At 32.9% G+C, this 20,270-nt stretch overlaps 1 protein-coding gene and 1 pseudogene across 3 annotated transcripts; one reads left to right on the forward strand and one right to left on the reverse strand.

Moving 5' to 3' along the window:
* The first annotated feature begins 387 nt into the window (after positions 1 to 387).
* On the forward strand, positions 388 to 506 carry LOC112475771 (annotated as a pseudogene).
* Positions 507 to 11,813: 11,307 nt separating this feature from the next.
* Positions 11,814 to 18,835, reverse strand: LOC102880566 (mago homolog B, exon junction complex subunit). 3 transcript variants are annotated; one of them, XM_006907063.3, is made up of 5 exons: positions 18,666 to 18,835; positions 16,408 to 16,466; positions 15,625 to 15,735; positions 13,648 to 13,730; positions 11,814 to 12,177 (listed from the first exon to the last, which is right to left on the reverse strand). In XM_006907063.3, the coding sequence occupies exons 1-5, from the start codon at positions 18,757 to 18,759 to the stop codon at positions 12,078 to 12,080; spliced, it is 447 nt and encodes a 148-aa protein (XP_006907125.1). In that variant the 5' UTR covers positions 18,760 to 18,835; the 3' UTR covers positions 11,814 to 12,077. The 3 variants fall into 3 exon arrangements, with proteins under 3 accessions (XP_006907125.1, XP_015441172.1, XP_024899270.1); XM_015585686.2 differs by having other exon boundaries at positions 16,408 to 16,510; positions 18,666 to 18,796; XM_025043502.1 differs by having other exon boundaries at positions 16,408 to 16,507; positions 18,666 to 18,791.
* Positions 18,836 to 20,270: the final 1,435 nt, after the last annotated feature.

A 20,270-nucleotide genomic window follows, 5' to 3' on the forward strand; every position in this document is an offset into this window, starting at 1 on the left:
TAATTTGCCTGATCTTCAACTTTTGCTGAGAAAACAAAATTAGAACAAAATGGAAATTTAATCCAGAGTTTAAAATTGATATCACTATTTACTGTGATCACAAATTTCACTGAATATTATATTTACATATACCCCTCGATTTATAAAGAACCATACACATCAAATATGTACAGACACAATTGTCATGATTATATTTTTCTTACTTGATATTATAATGTTTTCAGAAAACAAGAAAACAAACAGAAAAAACTTTACCTCTTTTTTTATGAGTTAGATGTCTTTTATCCTTCTGCTTCATTGAATGGGCAGTTTTAGCTCCACATACATAATTCTCTCCTCACTCATTTCTGAGGGCTGCAGGCAAAAAAAACACAGAATCCCTTGCAGGCCTACGGCCATGCCACCCTGAACAAGCCCGATCCTGTCTGATCTTGGAAGCTAAGCAGGGTCGGGCCTGGTTAGTACTTGGATAGGAGACCACCTAGGAAGACTGGGTGCTGTAGGCATAAAAAATAAAAAATAAGGGTGTAAACTGACAAAGTCCTTGCAATCTGAGGTCAACCAAGGGTTGCCTCACATAAAAAAAAAAGAAAGAAAAGAAAAAAGAATCCTTTGCAGTGTTTCATAAGGCAAAATTAATAACAGTGAAAAATGGCAACATTCATCATGAAGTAAAAGGAAGAGCTAAATGACTAATAAGCATAATAGACTTAAATAAACAAGTTAGAGTAACCATTTATCTGGGAGTGTTAGAAAAAAATAATTTTTTAAAATTTTTTGTGATGCCTTAAAGCAGAGGTCTTACACAATTGAATAATTGAGCATGTATGTTGCTTTTATTGTTTTTAACATAATTTAATTCACTGCCAAAATTTAAAAACTGATATAATTTATATTCACATAAAAATCTGGATTTGTATCATCTTTTAAAATTTTATGTTTTATCACTTAGTGCCTATGTTATGCCAAATGGTAACTATATTCTGACATCGAATAGAGTAACTCTTCTTTAGGAAGGACATGCGTGCACACACACACACATTCACTCACAAACACACACACACACATCTATCTAACAAATTCCTCAATTCGCTATATTGTCTTAGCCAAACCCCATTCAGCCGTTTATATTATTCCTTGAACCTCATAGTCACTGGAGTCATAATTTGTCTCTTAAAGTGTGAGAAAACGGCAGGAATCACGGGATTACAGGAAAGGGAGTTTAGGAGGTAACATTAAATGAATGATGCATGACTTGTAATCCTAATAACAATGCTGCACAGCGATGACTATTTTTAATTTATAGAAAACTGAGCCTCCAAGAGTATAAATAATATTCCCAAGGTCAGACAGCTAATAATGATAGTCTTTAGTTCAAATAAATATATATAAATAAATATGTAAAAATATATTAAATTAGTCTTTAATTCAAATACGTATATAAATATATATTTTAAAAATGTATAATATGTATTATATTACACTATAATACACAATGTATAATACAGGCATATATTTTTAGTTCAAGTATATATATTATATATAGTTTGTTTATTGATTGATATTTATCCAAAAATATGATTGTTCACCTTTACTTACATAAACAATACTTCCATGAAAAATATATAATAACCACTCTCCTCTAGAAATATAAATAAGTAAGTAGTGATTAAAGAGAAGAAACATTTTTCCCAAAATAGTATTTTTGGTAACTCTGTAAAAAAAACAGATAATTATTCTTCCTAAATAGATTTGATTTTAGGTTCTTAATGTCCCTATTTCACCATTTAACTACTTCATGATTTGAGGAAACTTAATTTGAAAATTATCAAATATTGATAAAATGTATAAATACACTATCATTTTTTTCAATAAATATTCTCTCTACCAAAATGCCAAAGTGTAAGGTAAATAATTTTTTAAGGTCATGTTTTCTTAGCAATCTGATTTTGGTTTAGTTATTTTAATTGAATATCTGTATACTTAAATAACAAGAAAACAAATTTGTAAATATAAAACTGGACTTATTTTGATAGAAAAATAATGTTATCAAAACATTCAAACTTTTTATGTTATACTTAGGAATGAAGGAATTTAAGATTTGTATTTTGTACTGAGAAGAGCTCTGAAAAACTTCATATTATAAAATTAAGGTCATGAATGGCTTTAACAGACCACTTTATTATGATCATTTACTCTAATTCTAAATGACAAAGTAAATGATGTTGACTAAAAGGAAGTACAACCAGAGAAAATGTAAGGTTAAAATTTATTTTTAACTAGTAAAGGAGCACCCACAGAGGTAACAGGGGGAAAAAAGACAGATTTATATTGTCCAACAAAATATTAAATATTCCCTAAAACACCTGCATAGAAAATATTTTGACCCACCCTCACTCTGATCCATTCCTGTTTTCACCTGTAGAATAAAGTTAACATTAGATATTAATTAACATAGACCCCCAAGGTCAATTCTTTCCTGCAACCATTGAAAACCCTCCCAACTTCTATATAGCTTGCCCGTAGCAAATTCAACTTTACTCTTTTTTGCTTAACAGCATGACAGAAGAGACTGTAACATTATACAGACACACTAGCTGATACTAACTGTGTCTATGCCTTGGGATTTCACTAGCTGGAGGATAAGCTTGGTCAAGAACACACCTGGTATGCATTGGCTCTGCTGGCCTTTTGCCTCTTTGAGACTGGCCCTCATAGAAATTATATCAGAAGAAAGCCAATGATCACATGACATTAGATATTCCTATACAAAGTTTCCACTCATATCAGTATTATATTTACTCCCACACTCTGTGTCAGACAAGAATCATAGAGAACTAAAAATGCTAAGTTTTGTGGACATTTTGTGGATCAATTCAAACCTGAGCTATAGCAGTTTTTATAAAGCTTGAAAAAAATGTTCATTTCATAATCTCATAAGGTTAGCAAATAATTAACAACAAAAATTTTAATTACAAAAATCAAAAAGAAAATATTCATATTCTACCTGGCATGATTCATATCTTTTTTCTTTTTATATAATGAAGGTAAACTCCCAATTGTTATATATATGGTAAAAATAGATAAATGTGAAAATGTACAGAAACATTGACCTATAATTTTACAAACACCCTAAGGATATCCAGATAGCTTGATAGGTTACATTAAATATAAATACATATGATATTGAGTTGATTGATTTGAATGATAGCAAATTTCTACTTAATTCTTGTGTTCTCTTTAAATTGTTTGAAGAAACAGACTTTCTCTTTAATAAAAATTAAGACAGAAACAGAGATGGGCATAAGATACTGAATGGGGTTTGAATGAAGTCCTTTTACGGCATTAAAGTCAAATCATCTGTTCCATTCACTAGGTGTAGTCAAAACTGTCAGAGCATTTTTTTAAAAGTCATTATTTGTTTAAGTCAATGAGCAGCTCTTTGCCCAATTTAACTCTAGAAGTAGGTGTTAAATGAGAACAAAAGCAGGTTTGAAAAGAAGTCTTTTCAAAAACGCTGTTCTTTAATTGGAGCTTCTTTCCTTCATCACTCCCAAAGAGAAACTCTCATCCCCTTTTAAATAATGGTAGTGTGTTTGAGATTAGATTCTCTAGCTATTTTTTTTTCCTGTAAGTTTGCCTTTGCTTATTCTGTTTCTTTGCTAGGATCCTACTAATTGTTTTCAGGGAGAAGGGTTCTGACATAAATAATGACAAAAGCATTTTAGAAATTCTCCATGCAATAAAACTTTCTCTTAAAGAAAACATTAGCTTTTAGGCATGCTCATAAACTATCATCTTCCAGGCGTCTCAATCTATGCCTTTTATGTCAAATTCTCCAATTTCAAAATATGTCATTTAACAGAAATATATTTGATAACTATTTTTTGCTACGAAACAATATATGCTTTATTGATAAAGTATAATTAAGACAGTAACTTGACTTTGAATGTGTATTCCAGAAGTGAGTAAGTATGATTTCTAAACTGCCAGTTCAGGGATGTCCAAAAAATTTATAATTTTGCGAAAATATATATGTATTAACAGATAAACTGATACATACGTATTTCTAAAAAATTGGGCAAACCACCAATGAAAAGCAATTATTAGCAATTTTCATTTTGGGGACTTTTTAAATAAGCTTCCAGGTTTATCATAATTAAAACACATATAGTTGCTTCTAGAAAATCTAACAAACTATATAGCTTTGAGTATTTTATCAAAAGTATCTACAACAAGTAAATATATAAAGTATTATTTTCAGGGTTTTGGGTTTTTTTTGAGAATTTTCTAACTATTTTGAGTAAAAAATGAGCCTAGTGTTAATTGGTTAATTATAAAGACATCTTTCCCTCAAACCCTTTCCTGTCCTTGAAACACTCAAGTAATTTGTACCCAAACTATCAATGTATTTTTTAGTGCTTTTTACAATGTTTCTTATACCTCTTTTCTACTTCAACTTTTATTTATTCTTTAAGATCCCAGTAAAATATCACTCATGTTTCACTATTTTTATATTTAGCAAGCCTACTCAGTTCCAAAGGGGGGGAGAGGGGGGGGGGGACTAAAAAACATTGAGTGAAAGAATGATAAGGTAGTAGAAACCAAGATTTAACCCCAAGAGGAAATAAATGAATTAAGTAAACAAAATGTAAGATTGAGAGAAAGAGAAAAGAGAGATGCTTATGATAACACAGATAAAGAGAACAAAGCAGAATGATAGCGGGATATAGCTAAATTAGTGTGAACTTTATTATAAAAAAGGCACAATGCATAAAATTTTGAAATAATTTTCCAAAAACAAAGTCCAAGAAAAAGTAGGTTTTCAATTTTTATTTTTTATATTATGTATTTATATATTATTGTCACTTATTTGATTTTTTAATCTTAAAAATTAGTAAAAAATTAAGTAAGCGTGGAGAAATTATAAGTCCAAAATTCTTGGTTATATTAGAATATAACAAATAGGGACAAATGGTTTAATTTGGAAATATATAAGCATTTGTGTGAACAAGAAATAACAGAGATGAAGAAAGATAGTTTGTTTTATTTTCAATCCTTAGAATATTTCCGTGCATAATTTTCATTCAATATCTAATATAGTGGTATCTTAAATCTCAAATTATTCAAGAGCATTTCTGTTGCAGTTTTGCCTTTAGTAACTAAAGATTTAGGCCTTGATTTGCCTTTTCCGACTGCTACCTCTATTGGCATTTTTCTTACCTTGGCTTTTAAGTCAAAAGAGTCTTAGGTCACTAAAGCAGTCAGCAGAAACAGAGCTGTAATTTAAAAGGATGTTTCTTCTCACATTTCACATTGTCACTGTTTTTACCATCAAATATTATTTCAAACAATTATGAAATAATACCAAGTGGAATTATGTTTTATACAGGAAATGCCAAAACAGACTCTCCTGCTTAATAGTAACCTATTTTAAATGTTGTTTGGTTAAAGTAGCAATGCAAAAAAGACCTTTCTAAAATTTTGAGTTATCCAAAAATGTAAAAGATACTGAGTTCATTGTCACTTGAGATGTTTAATCAGAAGTGAGATGGCAATAATTTTAAAATCTTGTAGAAGGGACACTGACATTATTAATGGTGGTTTTCATTCATGATATTCAAATTTTTATTATAGGGAGGAGGAAGCTCTCTTTCAACCTATTTTGTAAGAATAAAAGTTGTAAATTATAGAATTATGTGAGAATTAATATTAAGTAGATCTAGCTATCAGAGTAGATTTTAAAGAGCTCTTAGTAAGATGGTTCTCTGAGATCAATGAAAGTAATAAACCTCTAGCGATGCTGTGACCATGAAAAGTAGAAAGAAGACCCAAATGACCAAAAATCAAGAATAAGATTATGTCACTAAAGATTCTACAGACATTAAAAAAAAAAAATAAGAGAATATTATCAACAATTTTATACAATAAATTTGACAGCTTAGATGAGATGGCCAAAATTTTTAAAAGTCACAAAGGTCACTCAAAACAATAGGTAATCCGAATAAACCCTATATATAAAAGAAATTGATATTATAGTTAAAAACTTCTCCACAAAAACAAAACAAAACCAAAAAAAATAAACTCCAAGAATTCTACTGGATATTAAAGGAAAAAATATTACCAATTCTACACAAATTCTTCCAAAAATTTTGAAAAGAAGAAAGTGCTACTCAACTCATTCTTTGACTTCAGCTACACTCTTTATACCCATTAGAATGGTTACTATTTAAAAAATTTAAAAAAAAAAAACCATAATCAAAAACAGAAAAAAGTATTGACAGGATGCATAGAAACTGGAATCTTTGTGCACTGTTAGTAGGAATATATAATGGTGTAGTCATTCAAGCACCCCAATAACTAAAGCCAATAAATATAAAACTCTATAAAGAATATAAAACATTCGCAGAAAAATGGGTGACAATAAGCAACAGAAAAGATGTCTCACAGATAATAGTGAAAATATTAGTTAAAAAAATAAAAGAACATTTGTGCCTATTAAAAATTTGATGATATAAAATATCACTAAGAGTTTGAAAAAAATAGGTATATAAAAGCATTGTAGATGTAGTGCTAATCGACAGTCCTTGTAGAAAGTAAAGACTTATTTATATTTCAAGATTTAGAAGTTGCATTCTATTTGACATAGCAGTTTCTCTATAGAGATAAAAATCAAAAAGATAAATCTTTAGATTTATCTTTATGGAAATATTCAAATATGTTCACAGAGATATATACATAATGAAGGATCATGCAGCATTATTTGTAGCAAATCTCAGGGAAAAAATGGAAATATACAAACTGTTAACAGTGTACACTGGAAGGGGGAATTAGAAGGGGTTATAGAGTCAGTTTTTATTCAATGTGTTTCTATAGTATTTTTAACTATTAATTCTTTTATTAATTGTGAAAATTTTTGAAACCTAAAAGTGGTCAAATGAAAGTCACAGAAATGACACTCATTCCATTTGAAGGTATTTTGATACCAGAAAAAAAATATGTATGCAAGTCGTCAGGTCATAGTCCATCTTGATTTCAGAATGTGCAATTTCTGAACATCCATTCAAAATAACTCAAATGTATTGGCCATTTCTTCACAAAGTATAGAAGGGATACAATACATTGAAAGGAAATCTAGCTAACATAGAGGAAAAAGGAATACTATTAATAGTTTCTGAATGATATTTATTTTTTCATTAAAATAAATTCCACTTGAAATCAAGTTAAAGACGCCACCTGTCAACCACCTTCTCATGCAGATGAAACTCTGACACTCTGAATATCTACATCAAATTACAAGTCCTCTTGTGCATGCCATTAGCCTCACAACTAGAGCAATGTCAAGAGCACAGAGCATTTGCCTGCATCCTTCAGGTAAAAAGTATATGAACAAAATTGTTCATTACTTCATTTATCTTCACTCAATGAGGTCAAAATTAGCATAAATCTCATAAATAAATAAAAATTGCTTGGTATAGGAAGTAGCAACTACTTTGGTTGCTGTGGTATATACTCAGGTGTTGTTAATATTTTACCCCTGTAGAATCTCTTAATTAGGGAAAAAAAGAAAAACTGGGCCTAATGATCAGATACAAATCATAGTTTCAGTAAACTGCCGTAGACAAGAATGGAGTTAGATATTTACCTATTTCTGTTTGTTTATTCATACAACAAACATTTCTAAAGCACTATTATACATCAAGGCTCTGAAATACAGATACAGAGAAAAATCTCTTTTTGTCCTAAAAGGATTCACATTCTGGGGAGACAACACCTTCATTTGGGCACAGAAGAGTGGCTTCTGACTCAGACAAAGGGGCAAAGAGTTTGCCAGGGAAAGCTGTTTGGATGAGGTAATGGTGAGGCTAAATGTTAAAGAAGAGACACACATTTTGTGAGGAGGGATAGATTTCTAGAAGCAGAATCATTAGCTCAAAAAGTACTACCCTTCTTAATACTACAAATGATATCTTGCTAAATTTACTTGCAGTAATGGCATACTAACATTCCCTCATAAAGTAGCCGTTTATGGGAATATATTCATTACTTTATTCTTACCATCAAGATTTATTTTTAAATTTGAGTCTTGATTTTAGAGCTTGTTTTGTGTGGTGGTGCCATCTGGTGGCCATACAAAATTTAAGCTGCAATTAAAGAGCCTAGCTAACTTTTTTTTTTTGTTTCAAATATACAGTACATTGGTTAGACATTTATAGAGTTTATAAAACAATCCCCCTGATTACTCTTTCTCTCCTCTGGCTCTCTACCTAGAACTATTTTCCTATTGAAAACAATTATAAATGCTGATGTAAAAAAAAAAAAATTAAACTTTGAATAAATTTATGAACTGGCAAGCAGCAGATTCGTAACTCAGGCTGAGTATTAAATGAAGATAGAAACCCAGGAGGATAATAAAGCACTGAAGCCAGTTTTTCCCTTTATTGATAGAATAGGCTGAATAAGGAATCCCACCCATGATTCCAAATAGAAGACAAGCTACATAGAGTTGTGACGCCAAAAGGATATATCTTCGCCATAAATCACCCAAGAACTGTCTTAAACCTTAGATTGAAGCAGAAGAGAAGAACAATTCCACTTAAGAATACAAAATCACAAACCATCCTTCATATAATTTGTATATGCTGTATTATTTTAAAATATTCAAATCTGCTACAGGAAAAAAAGAGAAACAAGCAAATGAGAAAGATAAATGAAACTAGGTAGCTTGTGAGGCATCTGCAGAACACATGAGATATGCTAAGTATGGATAAGTAAATTAGTAAACAGGAGACATGTTTAGTATAGATACAGTAAGTAGAGCACCTGTGTGCTTAACATAGAAAAGGAAGAACCAAGTCAACATTAAATATCATACATAAAACACATATGATACACAAATAACCAACATTCATGAAGTCCTAAGTTTGCTACCCCTTGGTGATACTCATTTTGGCCTTCTGCCCAAGAAACACAAATAAAATCCTGTGACCAGGCTTATATGCCCCGCTGAATCTTCATAATAGAGAAAAATGTATGTGCTGGCCACAAGAACCTTCTGTCTGTTGGCCCCCTTACTCAAACTTCAGGTGCTGCTCTTCCTGTCCTAGGCTGAATTGAAGGGCGTCTGGAATAACCAACCCCCAGCTCCACAGCAAAGATGGTCTGAATACTCCTGGGAGGAGTAAACTCACCTGGCCAGGTTCTCACCTCCAGGAATATGTGTCCTAATGCCTAACATTTTAGGCCACTGAGCAAAACTAAATTTCTCGGCTCTTAACAGTAAAAATCCAAGACTCTTGTTCGAGGTTTCCTCTTCCCCTAATTAGCTACCTCCTTTGTCCTCGTTATCTTTACTGCTCTAGAGTTAGAATCCTCTAAATTGTCCTAGCTGGCCTCTAGCAGTCAATCGAACAGTAATCATCTTTCCTCCAATTTCTAAGTAGCTAAATGAGAAGGCCACCTCAGGAAATATGCAAGCATAAAGAAATAATGACAAAGAAAGACTTTTAGATGGCTATTTGTGCTTTGTGCCACTAAGGGATAAAGTCTATTCACACATTGAAAGGGAAAATAGTTCTGTGAAGCAGTGCTGTAACTATGAATGTTGATTCTTGAGTTCTCTCCACTGTATCACACAGTTCAGACTCTAAGCTCACTCTCAAAGTACTCATTTACCTTTCCTGTTTATTTTTATTATTTTTAAAAATTTTCTATTTCAGCTCATTATCTCATATGCTAGAAAACCAATTATTAAAATAATCAATAAACAATGTTTACACAAAAACTTGCATTGAATTATAGTAGCTTTACTCATAATTGCCAAAATTTGGAAGCAATCAAAATATCCTTCATATATGAATGGGTAAATTAAACTGTGGTCCATCCAGACATGGAATATTATTCGGCGCTAAAAAGAAATGAACTTTCAAGCCATTAAAACCACGGAGGAAACTTTAATGTATATATTAAATTTAAAAAGTCAATCTGGAAAGGCTATATACTATGATTCCAACTAAATGACACGTTGGAAAAGATAAAACTTTGGAGACAATAAAAAGATCAGTGGTTCCCAGGGATTGGGGTAGGGAGAAATGAATAGGTGGTACACAGGGGTTTTTAGGATAGTGAAAATACTCTATGTGATACTATAATGTTGGATACATGTTTCCCAAACCATTCACTCATTGCCAACAGTGAACCCTAAGGTAAACAATGGGCTTTGGGTGGTCATGTGTCTATGTAGGTTCATCAGTTATAACAAATGTACCACTCTGGTGGGGGATGTTGATAATGAGGGAGACAAACTCAAGTGTGGGGGCAGGGGTATGTGAAAAATCTCTGTACCTTCCTTCCAATTTTGCTGTGAACCTAAAACTGCTCTAATAGTCTTCTAAAAAATCATATGGATCAGTGACTCAACTTATAGTACAACCCATGTTCACAGGTCTCACACATTTTTTTTTTTTTTAGGTGAGGCAACCCTTGGTTGACCTCTCAGATTGCAAGGACCTTATCAGCTTACAATCCCTTATTTTTTTATATATTTTTTATGCCTACAGCCCCTGGTCTTCCTAGGTGGTCTCCATCCAAGTACTAACCAGGCCCGATCCTGCTTAGTTTCTGAGATCAGACAGGATCAGGCCTGTTCAGGGTAGCAGGCCATGCATTTTCATGCAACGTAAAGGACCAGATAATACTCCACAGAAAACGGGCTACCAAGCCAGGCTAGAGCTACACTGTCCAAAGGTAGCGACAAGCCACACATGACTATCTAAATTTAATCAAAATTAAATAGCGCTTAAAAAAAATTGCTCTATTGGTACGATTTACACAAGTTATTTCACCTTTAAGTGGAAAATCAACAACACATGATTTATTGTAAAACTTATTACAATATTAGAATCTAGATTGACATATGTTCACTGTATAATTCTTTCAGTTTTCTGTTTGAAATTTTTCATGTTAAAAAAATTTTTTCTAATTAAACAGGACAATAAATTCAGTTATATACTCAGTAGCCACATGTAGTAGCCAGTGGCTACCTACTGGACTACACAGATACAGAACATTTCTATTATCTTGAAGAAGTTTACTGGACAGAGCCACTGTAAGCCTTCAGAGACCAGTTCTTTCACCCTAAGGTCAGTACTGACTGGTCTCTGGGCAAGTGGATTATGACTACCAGAACTGCACTTTTAAAGAGTGGGGGTTCAGACGAAGCTGTAACAGATACCAGGGCATGGTTACTGACAGACGTAATGAAAGGTCAAGTTTATCAGAAAGAAGTTGAAGGGAACTGGGAAATAATAGTGGGGACCTGTGCTCCTCAGGAGTTAAAATATAAATATATAGATATACCCGCACAAACATATACACATTTAAGTCTAAATTTTAAATAAATTTTTAAGCTGAAAACTCATTTAGTTCCCACAGATATACAAAATATGTATTTGTGAAGCAAGAGCACAGTAACAGATATGCCTGACTTGGGGTACTGACTTTACCTTTGAAACTCTTAAGGAAATCACTGCTTATACCAAAAATATTTAAATGTAAATAATCCCTGAGGAGTTTATGTTAAATGTAAAAAATACAGAATCTTCTGTAAATAACCTCTATAAGCACCAAAAAATAAAATCTTATCAGGTATGGAAGAAATAAGGAAAGATCTACAATTATCTTTAATGGATGGGAATCCTACTACATATTTCTACCAGAAAGAACTTCTGCCATAGTATGTACCTATTAGAACAATTTTTTATTATCTTTAAAGTGAATAAGAGACATAGGCTCCTGAAAAAAAACATTCTCGATCCAGGCTTTGATAAGTTTATTAGAGCAAAATTTTAACTGAAGGTAGTTTTTATTTACAAAATTTAATGTGTAGAAACGGTCCAACCCACTTGGACACAAGTGAAGATAACCATTAAGCCTGTTAATGTATTTTCTTATTTCAGCTTGCATACAAAAAATTTCTGCTTCACATTCATAAAAATCCCAAAATTGTAAATGACAAATAAACTCTCCCTTACCCATCCCTTAATTAAATATAAAAACAGCTTCAAAAAACGTACAATTTAGATTGGTTTAATCTTGAAATGTAATCCAATAAGACTAAAAACTAAACATTTCAGGTCCTGTACCAAATAGTAGAATACTCGAAGGCCTTCAGGATCCCTAAAATTTAAAAAGGTAAAAGTTATTTTTTTGATCCTAGCATGAAACAACATAATTTTACAAATAATTTCTAAAACAAAAACCAAAACCTAAAACAATTAAGTTAAAGGAATTAAGGAGAAAGATTTGCCTAAAACTAAAATGAACATACTGAACAATTACCATCTCTATCTTTTCTGAAAGAGATAAAAATAAAATTTTCTTCACCAGTATTCATTTCATACTTAAAGTGTTTATTTGCTTATAAAATAGCTATGTATCACAAAATGTATAAAGCAGATAAAATTATAAAGATAGAAAAAATAATGCTTATAATAGTCACTCCTCACAGAATAGCTACAAATATTTTGCTGGGTTTCTTTTTTTTTTTTTTTTTTGATAACTCAAATCATTCTTTGTGTCCTTTTTAACATTACTTTTTCCATTACATTTTTTAAAAATTCATATATAATTTTTAGTTAACAATTCTCTCCATGTTATGAGTTTGGATATTTTCCCAATTATAAATAAGACTTCAATGACCATCTTTATGATAATAGAGCTTTTTCATTATTTGAGAATATTTCCACAGAACAGACACTCAGAAATGAAATTACTAGGACAAAGATGAGTGAAAAATATTAATGGCTTTTGAAGTATATTATCAAATTGCTTTCCAAAAAACACTGCCACTGTACCAATTTATAATCCCAGTAGGATATGACTGCCACATCTTCATTGTAGAAAAATTGATAGTTTAAAAGTATCTGGTCAGTCTGTATGAACATAGCCTTTTGTATCCAATAGTTACTATGCACTCCTTCCTTCCTCCTTTCCTCTGATAGATATTCATAGAGTATCTATTATATTCCAGGTACTGTGCTAATTTTGGAGATATACAAGGTTCTCATGGAGACTATGTTCAAACCAGTAAAGCAAACAAATAAGTTATTACGATTCAGAGTGATAGGAATAAGAGATCTATGAGGACTTTTTAAAGGGAAAGAATGGAGAGAATTAACTGGAGAAAGAAAGATGTTTCAAGTAGAGACAATAATATGAGCTACAGGGACACAGAACTTGAGAAGACATAAGTAGCTAAAGCCATTAAGCTATACTAGATTTTTTCCATTTATTTGAAGTATTAAACCCAAAGAGGAAAATGATGTGACATGGGGCTAATGAGGCTGACATCCAATAGGATATCTTTTAAATTTGTGACACTGTGTCCAGATTGTTACAAAAAAGTAGCTAATGAAACTTGGGCATTATTATACATAGACGTCAGATCAAGATTTTTTTTTTTTTGAAATCAATAAAATACACTGTTATCTTCTTTGCTAAGAAGTCTTTAATGACATAAAAATCAAAATTACATTTGTATAATAAACTGTTAGGGTGTCACTGAAATAATCTTAGCAAACTGGTTACAGTTCCAAAATAAACCTAATAAATTGTATCACTTTAGTGAAAAAGCTTTAACATACTCACTTTGACTGATTTACATCAATAAGAGAACCTATTTTTGATGTGGTAAAAGAAATGTGTTCATCTCCAATTACAATTTCGAGCTCCTGAAAAAAAATAAAATAAAGAATATAGTTAACATAAAAATCCCTCCCAGAGATATCTGTATTCATGCTAGCAAGTTTTCTAGCAGTCATAGAGAAGATGGGAAAAACAAAAATAAAAACAAAAACAAAAAGATCTTGATCTGTTAGACATAAACTATGTCTATAAAAGAAAAAATAAAAGTCAGGAGTCCCCAGTGTTAAGACCAATCAAAACTGCTCTCCAGAGATCTCATAAAGAGGATACTATAAAATGAATAACATACTGAACAGTGACACATAAATGTTTCTTGTAACGTCAGTAAAAACTGAAGGCATCACTTTAAAGCACAATAGTGTAATAATATGGGTATAAGCCTATTTTTAATATAATAAATACAAACAATTACTCTTACCAAGCTCTAAAAATAAAATGCATAATATTAATAATAGCACCACCAGAGATTTTACAAATATTATCTATAATCCCTAAAATGCACTTATTGGGTAGGCTTTATTAGCCTACTTTTACAACTGTGAAATCCAAGACTCAGAAAGCATTGGAAAAAACTTGTTGATATTTACAACCACCAATAAGTGATAGTACTGATATTTGAATCCTGGACTACGAGACTGAAAGACTATACGTTTTGACTTCACAAAACAATGAAATTAAGAACTAGTAAAACAAACACAACATAATATAGATGTTCCCATTAGGCCATAATTATTGTATATTTTTCTCTACATTTTATCTGCAAATCTAAAATCAACAATTAAGAGGTTATGTCTGTGGTGATTTCTCAGGTTAAATACCAGATGTGATTAGACAGTCATAGTTATATAACTGATCAGAAGACTTAATTATGCAGTTTATGGAGAATTAACTAAGGTTCTCAAACGATCATAAAATCTTTTACTTAAAGACTAAACAATTTCTAGAGCATGCCTAATCCTCCCCAATATCTGAAACACATGACCATATCAAGGGGGTAGATGAAAATACTGGGCTCATCCTGAATTTAAAGGAGATAAACGGTCTACTGCTGTAGTTTCTGTTTTTTAGTATTTATGTACATAGGCATAAAACAAACTGAGATCTAAATTTACTTTTTAAGAGGGTTTACAATGCATAAATATTGTTAACTATTACCTTTGCTCTCCTAAATAATGTTTCTTTAAATAGAAGAGTTAAGTCACTGCTACATAGTGTCAACAGCTGTTAATACTTCTCCATATTCTCTTCTAGTCAAAGAAAGTGTTATCAAGTACAATCCTGGGAACACACAAAAGTGAAATTAAATGTTTCTTCCTCTAGGGATCATATCTCATTTCTCCAAGAGTCGAAAAACCCAGTTGAGAAATCAAACTCTTTCTACAGAGTGAAATTAGGCCTTGAGAGCTCTTCAGAAGCCCTTTGGGAAACATCAATTACTCTGAAAGGAATAAGAGAGGCAAAGGCAGTGGTCAGTTTGAACGAAGAAACCCACCAAATCCCTCTTTGGGGCATAAAGATGCAAATAAGAGTTTTCAAAGCTATAAATTTGGAGAAAGTAAATTTTACATAGTAAATGAAAATCTTAAGTCTCGAATTTAACAGCCATCTGTATTTATTCCTAATAAAAGTGATTATTATAGAAATTATTCATCACAGTGTAAAAACATCCTAACGTTGGCTGGGGTGACTATAGACTGTACAGAAAATGTCTAAATTTAGAGCTATGGATGGACTCCTTTACTACTAGGAGGCAGCACAGAAAATGAGGCTAAGTAAAAAAAAATTAAAAGAGTGTTTATCAGGTATCTACTAAATGGAAAACTAAAAATTCAGTGAGGATCTATTCTAAATTAAGAAGAAACAACAATTATATTATCAATTTTTAATATTTATTCACTTAAAGAATCACTAAATACAAACCTGTCGGCCAACTCTATCAGGGGGAGGCCACAAGGCATCATCTTCTTTTGTAATTTCACTGTCATCAATAATTCTCTTCAGTTCTTCCATTACACTCTTGTGTACATATGCCTGAAAATAAGTTATAATAAAAATTCCATAATGCCTCTATTTCCTTCACAACTCAAAAGAAAATAAGAGTTACGAATCCTAAATATTTAAATAGAATATCAAGGAAAATTTTAATACTGATTCCAAAGTGCAAGAGAGAGAATAATTCATCCTTCTTAAGATTTTTCTTCACTCTCTTTTTCCTTTAATATGTATTTTTCCATCTTCACATTACTTAGCCCGCTTTTAAAACCTTGTATACTGCCTTGGTAAAATGGGACTCAAATATCTCCAAGTGGTTAGTGGTGACAATGCAAAAGCTATGAGATGAACAGAGACAAATACAAGTACACACACTAGTCATCTGAACTTTTTCTTTTCCCCAGCTTTTGAGCCTTTCATTTAAAATTCATACTCTGTCTAAATAATGATTATCATTTTAAATAGTGAAAAGAGTAAAAGGACAATTTAATTATAAAATAAATGATATGTTCAAATGTGGGACTACAAATTAATATATTCAGATTGCTTTTGTTCTTACAGATGCTAAAATTATAATTTAAAGAAAATCCCTTTTCAATCTATAAATTGGCTTTTTTTTATATTATAGCCTTATATGTACTTTTGTAAGTTCAATACAGATATGAGGAAAATGACTAAATGTAAAAAGTTAGACATTCAAAAAGAACTTACCTCTTTTCTGATCATGACATCATTTTTATAATTACTGTTGTTGGCATATCTAAGCTTTCCTGTGGGGAGTGGAAAAAAATTCAATCTAAAACAGCAAAAACTGCTAAAAAAAAAAAATAAAGAAATGATATCATAAGCAATTTTGAAGATAAAGACCATTTTATACTACTACAATTAAAATTTCTTCCCTCCTACCATAATATCAATGCTAGACATGTAGACACTCCACGATTTGCTGATAAATTAGCTGCAGTTGAAGCTAGTCAAAATTTTAAATATACCATGCATTTGATATAATTTCTAAATATTCCATGCCTTCATTATAATGGGAAGGCCATTTTTAAGGCCCATTTTCTTAAGCTATGTTCTGAACTAGACAAGAAATCTGAAAAAGGAACAGACATTTCTTTTAAAGCTTATGTTTTATGTCTGTATTGGTACTAAGTGATTAATCCAGAGCATTTAATCTAATCAGTAAAACAACCTTTAAAAATGGGTTTTATTCTCTCGCCTATTTGTAATTGAGAAAACAGAGTTAAGTACTTGTCCAAGGTCACAAAAGATTTAGATCTAGATCTACTTCCTTCCAATACTCATGCTTTCCCTATCACTCCAAAATGTCCTTTTATTTATTTTCCTTCAAATTAATATATGTATAATATAGCAATGCTAATATTTTTAAACTATGATTAAGAAGCATACAAACTATGTGCTGCTTCTGGATAAAAGTTGGCCAGTTTGTTAGCTGATCTATATTTAATTTTAATCCATCATGACTTGTGCTCCCTAATGCATGTTTCTCCTCATGGCTAGTCAGTTGCCCAAGTACAGATGCAATGTGGTCCTGGACCTCTAAAATGATTGGTTAGCCAAATGAAGCGAACCCCTAACGAATCACTATTACTGATGGAAGTATGTGAATAGTATGGTGGCAGATAAATGGATAGGAACTACTGTTTTGGCATGAAAATTCCAGGATAATATTAGACTACTTAATGTATGTAACTGGCTAAAAGTAATATAAAAAGCTGAAAACTATTCACCAGCAAAGGCACTGAAAACAGTATCACATAAGGAAAGAACAGATGGAGGATTCAGATAAATTGGCTGCTTAGCTAAATTTAGAAGAGACCTGGGAGAACAAGGAAGAATAAGGTTTCTAAATAATTGCAGAGCTGTAGTTATCTTGCGTTCTGTCTGAAATGTCTGATACTCTTCCCCTTTCCTAATATGTGATCCTCCCCTAAGTTTTCTTTCATGCTCTCACAGAACTTTGTCCAAAACATGAACATAGAACTTAATACTTAATATCCATACTGCTTTATGGTTAGTTTCATGTCTGTATTGCCCATCAAGATATAACCCCTTATGAGAAATTAAAATCTTCCTCGTTATTGTACCCTCGATTTTTGTATTTACGTGATGCCTGGCACATAGTATGCATTCAAAAAAGAAAAGTCTGTGCAGTTGGACCGTTTTTGTTCCAAGAGTTCAATATACAAAAACACTCTCAAAGAGAATCAGAGTTGTTAAAAGACAGAATTTGCTGCACACTTCATGGGCACCAGTTTTATCTCGCCTTCTGCTCATGCTGCTCTCACTGCGTTTTTCCTTCAAAGACCAAGTTATAATAATAATAATAATAACAACAACCACCACCTGTTTCAAGACTCATGTTAACTGTGACCTTCTCTAGGAAGCTTTCCCCACTCCTTCCTGTAGGACTAACCACTCCCGTATTTTTTACTATTAATGCATTCTTTAGAGAACAACTGTATTTAAGCACCGACAACACATCATTACACTCATTCTTCTACACGTTGGGCTCCCCCTTCAGAGCGGGCCTCATTAGTTTTTCTAGACATGTTGCCTTACATACAGCTCCAGAATGAATAAAATGAATGAGTGGGTAAATCTAAAAATTACCGGCCACCGGAAGATTTTAAGCATCGCCTGGACTACTGCATGATGAGGATGTTCTTTAAAACGTTCAAGTATTAAGTCGATAAATTAGATGGCCTTTAACGTCCTTTCGGGTGAGCAGACTCTAGGATGCTGATCTAGCAGGATCAGCTTTGCTGAATTACACCGATTAACTATTAAAAAACCAATTGATGCCTCCTGTATTCTCAAGCTCCTATTTACTTGGGCTCTAGCAGTGGCCTCAGTCCCCTCCGCACACTTCACGCCCCTCCGCCCGCTTCCCCAGGCCCAGCACCGCGCTAGGTGGCAGCGCCGGCCGCGGCTCCTCCGCTCACCGTCCGGCCGAAACTCGAACTCCAGAAACTCGTGTCCAAACTTGCCCTTGTGCCCTACATAGTAGCGCAGGTAGAAATCGCTGGCCATAGCCATTTTTGCCCCCAGAAAGCCCCGCCGAAGCCCCGGCCAACGTGCCTCCGGGCGCCTGGCAATGACGTCAGTCGCTCAGATAAACGCGTCACTGCAGGCGCGCCTTCTCTAAGAGGCCTCCGGAGTCCCTTGAGAGTGAAGCCCGCAACCTCGAGAGAAAGTAACAGCGACTTGAACTTCGCTTTACTGGGGACAGAAGCATGTTATTGTCAAAATTAAGTAAATCATATTATATTAGCAAACCACAGAAGTGTGAAAATATGATAGCATTTTTATAGGGTTGCAAGTCGCTTTTACTTTTCGGGTCTCTAATCCTTGCGGCATCCTGTGAGGTGGATGTGGCATTGCGCCCCTTTAACTGGTGGGATGAGTAAAGATAAAACACAAAATCGCAATAATCGGGAATACAACTTTTTTCTGCTAGATGCCTAACACGGGGTTTTCTCCTTTAGACAATGCTAGTTATCTGGCATCTTGAAGCTTGTAAATAATAGAGACAAAGTAGAAAGAATCCATCAGACGAGAGGTCTGAAATTTTGAAAGGCACACTGAAACCGAAAATCCTGACAATCGTGGTATAAAAGAGTTCCTTTTAATAGTAAAACTAATTTCATTCAGTGAGGGTGAATCTTTAGTGGCCTGTGGAGTGTTGGCAATGTGACAAGATCAAATGGTTTGGCCCACGTTTCTTACCAGATAGAAATAAATTGGGGAAGGGAGAATTGCTTCCCCAATGGGGTTCGAAGGATGGGCTAAGACAAGGCAAGCTTTTACGGAAAGCCTGTTTTCCAAGTATTATTGATATTATTGATCAGCATTTTACCAACGCACGGCTAATCCTGTCTGTCGACAACCTTTAACCTTCAGTGAGATTTAGTAGAAAGAATGGCAGGAGGCCTGGGATTTATTCCCAACACTTAACCTCTATTTAACCTTGGTTAAGTCATTGTCTCTAAGCCTGTTGGTTCGTCAACCAAATAAATACACTGCAATCAACTTTGCCAAGCTCACAAAATTGTTGAGAGGATGAAATGAGATAAGGCATGTAAGATAAGATTTAAAATTTATATAGCATTATATAATGAGTTTTAACAGGCATTCCTATGTACCAAAAATAGATAGACATTGTTAATAAAAAGAGCTTTTTGTACTTGTAGTCTAGAAAAGAAAGCAAATGTAGACAAATATTAGGAAGCAAATGCTATAAGAATTTTTTTTTTCAATGTTGGTAGTACAACTGAGGAAGAAAGCCACTTTATTGGGGAATAGGGGAAGTTGAAAGGGAAGTATCAGAGGCTAGGTGACTATTTGAATTGGACCATATGGGATAAGTTGAATGTATGTTCAGAGGGACAGAAAAGTCATTTCAGGCAGAAAATAGCCTGAGCAAAGGCATGGTGATGTGAAAATGCATGATTTGGGAAAGCCAAGAAATTCAGTATAGTTAGAACATGAGGTTCATGAAAGTGGAATAACTAGAAAGGCAGACTGGGCCAGGTTATATTGAGTCTATA

Source organism: Pteropus alecto, unplaced genomic scaffold (assembly GCF_000325575.1).
Source record: "Pteropus alecto unplaced genomic scaffold, ASM32557v1 scaffold1432, whole genome shotgun sequence".
Classification (NCBI taxonomy): Eukaryota; Metazoa; Chordata; class Mammalia; order Chiroptera; family Pteropodidae; genus Pteropus; species Pteropus alecto.

Coding starts and splice junctions, on each gene's coding strand:
- LOC102880566 (XM_006907063.3), bottom strand. CDS start 18,759: ATGGCTATGGCCAGCGATTTCTACCTGCGCTACTATGTAGGGCACAAG. Junction 16,467..18,665: donor GTTCGAGTTTCGGCCGGACG/GTGAGCGGAGGA, acceptor CACTCCCCACAG/GAAAGCTTAGATATGCCAAC. Junction 13,731..15,624: donor CTGATAGAGTTGGCCGACAG/GTTTGTATTTAG, acceptor ATTTTTTTTCAG/GAGCTCGAAATTGTAATTGG.